Source organism: Rhineura floridana, chromosome 4 (assembly GCF_030035675.1).
Source record: "Rhineura floridana isolate rRhiFlo1 chromosome 4, rRhiFlo1.hap2, whole genome shotgun sequence".
NCBI classification, from domain to species: Eukaryota; Metazoa; Chordata; class Lepidosauria; order Squamata; family Rhineuridae; genus Rhineura; species Rhineura floridana.
The window spans coordinates 159,863,312-159,869,311 of NC_084483.1; the positions used below are offsets into that span (position 1 = coordinate 159,863,312).

Here is a 6,000-nt window from a genome sequence, read left to right on the forward strand (position 1 = left end):
CGATAGGTGGAACTATTACCCGTAGTGATGGCCCACTCCTATGAAAATCACCTTTCAGGTGAGACCAATGGTACAGCCTCCAGTGTTAGTCTAAGTGTGGAAGGAAGAGTTGGACTATGCCTCCTACCCCACACTCACCATTGCATGTCTAATCTGCCATATCCATAAATTCAGCAGGATGTCTGAAAAGAAGTGCCTTTTCATTCATGCAGACAATTATATCCATGTAGATGCCCCTTTTCAGACATGCCACTAAACATGCAGATGCTTGGACCAGTGGGGGCAGCAGATAACAGTCCCGCATCTTCAGTGTATAAACTAAACACGTGGAGGAGATTGTATGTAAAACCTTAAGTAAGCTGCATGATCATGTAGCCTAATTGTTGTATCACAATGTTGGGTCAAACCAATTCTAGAAGTTCTGCAGCTGGTTTACTATCTTTGAGTTACAAGAGGATTTGGGGAGGGTTGCAACTAAGCAGGAAGAGGTTTTGCTTCTGTGTTACTGGCTGAACCCAGCATGTTAGTCCTTGTTAATAAGACACTGGGGGAGTATTGTTAAAATTTGAACAATTTGAGCCCTTTCTTTTTCTGGCACCAAAATTACTTTGGATCTTCTGAACTATTTTAACACCAGCTTAAATGACAAAACCCTTTAGCATGTAGTAGTGCATGGTCTCAGTATCTCTTTGAGGAAAGGTCTACCTCAAACACTTGCATTTTGTCCTCACAGAATCATCAGAGGAAGGTTCAGATGATGAGATGGTTGCAGAAAAAGATTCAGATGTAAGTAATTGGCTTCTTTTCCCATGCTTGGCATTCAAATGTTTAAAAGTGATTACACTAGTTTCATGTTTTGTCACCTTCTGCTGCAGGAAAACTGGGATGAAGATGATGAGAAAGAAGAAAGCGAAGAGAACGACGAGAGAGATGAACTTTCAGATGATGAACAAGAAATGGCTGTAGAAAAAGAAATCAATGGGGAATCAGATTTGGATCCAGAAAATGAAAGTGAAGAAGAATAGCACACACTTTAAAAGACACAAAACCTATTAGCTGGCCACCAAAACTTGTTTTCTGGATTGCCGTGCTAAAAGCCGCTTGCATCACACAAGGGAGTACAGACTGGATACTTGACTGACATGTGTGATGGCATACTGGGCCCCTGTATTTCCAAGCCCAGAATGTGTATCAATGCCAGCCTTCTTATTCCTCTACCGCCTGTCCTATACTTTCTGGGATCACAGTGAAAGATTTTTCTTCTACATAGTAAGCAAATTTATCCCCATTACCTGGACATTCATTTTGCATCTTGAGTGAAAGAGTTTACCAATGCCCTTTGGATGGTAAACTTGTTGCCACTTTGTATCAGTTCCAAATTCTGATGGATTGCAGACCACTCTACCTTAGCATTCTTTAGTTAAGTACTTTTCCACTTGGCATCTTGCTACATTTTTTGGAAGAGAATAAATATTTTTGTAAGACTAAGACCTTAATGTTGATTGTTCTTCCTCTTCTTTCTTTGCCCATGTCTGTTCCCTCATAACAGCATTATTCACGCCTTGGCAGTGGTACAATGCCAATCAGGTTGAACACAGCATTTTCTTTATAAAACCAAATGTTTTATATATGTGTGTGTGTGTAAATCAGTCACTCTTGTTATTTCAAAACAATTAGGCTCGTTGGTGGTTCTTAATTTGTTCTTTTAATTGAGCTTGTATATAAGTTTAATGCTGACCCATAGAGAAAGTTCATCTTTGGAAGAGTGAAGTTTAAAAATATAATAATGAAAAGAGAGGGCAAATGCTTGTGAATAATGTAACGACGCGTATACATTTATTATGAATTTTTAATCTTAGGGGCAGAACAGGGGTTGCTATTAGCTCAATTAAGCTGAAGCGGTATAAACAATTTTTAAGAGCAAGGTTGGATAAAGATTTTGAGCCATTCACCAGTGTAATGTACAGTTATTTGTTGAATTGGAGCCGTTGCAACCAGATACTGCCCTCCTTTGTAAAGTGAATAAATATACATTGCCTTTATCAAGTACTAGTCCTGTCATGTGTGCATTATAGTTTGAGTGATTACAGGTTGAATTTTGTACTGATGATGATTCATCAGTTCTCTCTAAAGAAGCAGGCTACCAGATTTGAGAGTGATTCCAGCTGCGTCTTGTAAGCTCCCCACTGCCTTTCCTGCAACGTAATGGTGCTCATTTCGTTGCCTGTGACTTGCAGAATGCAAGTAAGGTAATTTTTTATTTTGCTCTTAGTTATTCTTGAATAAACAGTAGTTTCAGGAGAACCTGTGCTGCAAGGCTAAAGGAATGAGAACAAGACTGGCTTTTTCTGATCCTTGAGTGAAACTAGCAAATAATGACACCTGTCTAAATGTGTTCACGTAAGTGAAGCATTAAGGGTCTTAGGAGGAGTGTACAAAAATCCATGAACAACCTTCGGAGGTGCCAACTGCACAAAAACGTGCACTGAGCTAAGCTGATGTAATTTTTGTTACTGTCATGTCTTGTAGCCATTAAGCTGCATCATTAAAACATTGTAATGTCACATCACATATATATGCATACCTACCACCAAATCTGCTTGTGCATTTGAAGTTTTGTAGAAAGGCACTTGTAAGGGCTGATTACGCTGTCTTCTGTTTGTGTGTGTGTAATATGTACAGGGTGTGTTACCTTGTAAAACAACATAGGTGAAGATTATTTTCCTCCATTTCCCATATTTATAATGGCACAGTTGAGCTTGCATGATTTATTTAGATAATATTTTTACCCCACCCTTCAGCTGAGTTCCAAGGGTGGCTTACAAACTAAAGATACTGTACTATTAGTTGTCAGGGCTTTGTGATCTCTCTTGCTTGCTGAAGGCCAAACAGGGTAATACATTTATTTATTATTAAATTTATTTCCCACCCTTCCTCGTAAAGGGAGCCCAGGGCAGCAAACAAGTGGTAGAAAAATAAAAAGGTCTTTAAAATGTGCATTTCATGTATCAGTTTCTTTAAACTTAAATAGCAGCAATGAGGGATGTGGTCCTCTTTGGCACTGTAGGAAGCGGAGAGGAGACTTAACCCTTTCCCTCTACACCGGTGGTTCCCAGACATGTTTTCCTGCAGACCACTTGAAAATTCCTGAGGCTCTTGGCTGGATATGCAATGATTTTTCTGCCTGTTGTAGCCGTTGTACAGCACTGCTAGATACTGGTGATTTTTAATTGTATTTTTATTGCTTCTTTTATTGTATTTCACTGTATTATAATTTGCATTCCGTAGCATTCAAACCGTAACACAATAAAATAAAACAGAATAAAGGAAGCAGTAAAAATATCCATATTGATTTTTAATTGTATTTTATGTGGACATGCCACAAACCACTTGAATGAAGCTCATGGACCACAGGCCACAGTGTGGGAACCTCTGCACTATACCACAGTACTAGTGAAAACCATGTCCCACCTCCTAAAGCTGCTGTTTGCACTGGGAGGGACCCTGTAATCAGTCATCTTTTAACTACTGATAATGGGGCACCCAAGGCGGGCTTGGAAGATCAGGCAGATTCATACGGAAGAGAAGGCAGTCCTTCAGTTTTCCTCGTCATATTGGGGCTTAAATTTTTGTGTGGTTATGGGCTTGTCCACAATGAATGTGTAAAACTTTAAATTATTTTTACCCTCTTCAACCAAAATGGCTCCCAGACCTGCTTGCAGATTAATAAAAACAAGACAGTCCCTGCTTTCAGGCATAGAGTCTAAATAACACAAAAAGAAAATGGATTTGGAAGGAAGGGAGGAAAAAGGCAAACTTGGGTACCAGTTCTTAATTGTAAGTTTGTTTAATGATCAGTTGGGATGGCAGCAGTTCAAGGAAAGAAGGACCCAAAGGTGCTAGCTTCTCAGCTGGGATGGCTGCCTAATAGCTACTGGGCTAAGTTCAAGGTTCCGCTTTTGGTGTACAAAGCCCTATACAGCTCGGGACCAGGATACCTGAAAGACCGTCTTACCCCTTATATACCCAGTTGATCACTGCGCTCTGCAGGTGAGGGCCTCCTGCAGATACCATCTTATCAGGAGGTCCATTCTGCACAACATAGGAAACGGACCTTTAGTGCAATTGCACCTAACCTTTGGGATTCCCTCTTAAATATTAGACAGGCATCTCTGTTATCTTTTCGACACCTACTGAAGACCTTCCTCTTTCAACAAGCCTTTTAAGTAGAGACAGACTGGGATAATGCATCTGTGATGGCATTACTTTTTAATAGGTTTTTAAAGCTTTTAAAAAATGTTTTAATATGTTTTTAAGGATTTGTTTTAATATATTTCAAAGTTTGTTCTTATGATTTTAGAGTGTTTTTAGTGCCTTTGTTTGCCATCCTGGGCTCCTACTGGGAGGAAGGGCAGGATATAAATCAAATAAATAAATAATAAATGTGGCCCTGCATCTCTCCTCTTTCTCCTTTTGCTACAGCCTGATGGAATCTTGATTTCCTGATCTGATCATCAGGCACCAAGGAGTAGACTATACAGAAATCTGGACAGTATTTGACATAATTGTGGCCCACCATATAACTGAATCTTGGCACAGGTAGCAATTGGTGTTGGAAGAATTGCTAGATTATAACTAATAAACAATTTTGTATTGTTGCTCTGCAGGGTTTGGTGGCTTACATTGCAATTCAATATATGTCTACTCAGAAGTAAGCTCCATTGGGTTCAATGGGGCTTACTCCCAGGTAAGAGTATTGGATTGCAGCCTGAGAAGGTCAAATAAATTTTATCAATCAAAAGCGGTAAATTTGACCCTAAAGTGTGTTTCACATATTCTTCCTGCACTGGTGTCTCTTAGGTTTGCAATTACTTTTACAGAGACCCTTTCTGCAGGGGTGGGATGCTCAACTGGTTCTGCACCTCATGTGAAGTGTAAAGTATTGTCTGTCTTAAGTGTATGGGTTGTGTTCCAAGATCCACAGAGGCAGATAAAGCTGTAATATGTACTTCCAACAATTGCTATATTCCTTATTTGAATTGAATTGAAACTTTATTTTTACCCCGCCCTTTTTCCAAACTGGAACTCAGGACGGCTTACAAATAGAACTACATGTAGTTAAAAACATAGAAAACATACAATTAAATACAATTAAACTATGCACAACCTTAAAACCATAAAGGCACTTAAAAATCTAAAAACAATTTAAAATAATACAAATAATAATATAAAACAATAAAACAAGCCTTGTAAAGCCCAATCCTAAACACCTTCTATCCCAAAAGCTTGTCAGAATAAAAAAGTCTTTACTTGCTGACGCAAGGATGGCAAGGAGCGGGCCATTCGTGCCTCCCTAGGAAGGGAGTTCCAGAACCTAGGAGCAGCCACCGAGAAGGCCCTATCTCGCGTCCTCACCAATCGCACTTGCGAGGGTGTTGGGACTGAGAGAAGGGTCTCTCCTGAAGATCTCAGGGCCCGGGCAGGCTCGTATAGGGAGATATGGTCTGACAAAAACTTAAAAATATTATTTGTATTATATTAAAGTTCCAAACTCAATCCAAGTATCTACTCATTTGCTGTGCCTGTGTGTGTTGTTTAACACCAGATTGGTACATAATAAGACCACTCTCATCCATGACTTGATTGTGGATGAAGGTGCCGATTTGGTGTGTATTACCAAGACCTTGGTGGGTGAGTTGGAGGAGTTGATCTAACCAAACTTTGCCCACCTGGATACTCGCTGCAGCACCAGCACAGGCTGCAGGGACGGGGCAGTTATGGTCTACAGAACTTCCATCTCTGTCACCAGGAAACCACTCTGTCTTGGAGCTGGCTGTGAGGGCCTGCACCTGGTGTTGGGCTGAGAAGACAGCAAACTAGGGTTGTTGCTGGTGTACCATCCACCCTGCTACCCGGCAGCTTCTCTGACCGAGCTAGTGGAGGTCATTTCGGCTGTGGCATTGGAGCAGCCCAGAATGATAGTGATGGGTGATTTCAATG

The 6,000-nt window shown here is 40.4% G+C and overlaps 1 protein-coding gene across 1 annotated transcript in view; it reads left to right on the forward strand.

Moving 5' to 3' along the window:
- The window catches only part of WDR43 (WD repeat domain 43), a 52,373-nt gene extending 50,327 nt beyond the window's left edge, over window positions 1-2,046 (forward strand). Inside the window, exons 17-18 of the mRNA XM_061624959.1 lie at window positions 734-786; window positions 876-2,046. Coding sequence (XP_061480943.1) covers window positions 734-786; window positions 876-1,025 — 203 coding nt within the window. The 3' untranslated portion in view covers window positions 1,026-2,046. The remainder of the gene's footprint in view (window positions 1-733; window positions 787-875) is intronic.
- Window positions 2,047-6,000: the final 3,954 nt, after the last annotated feature.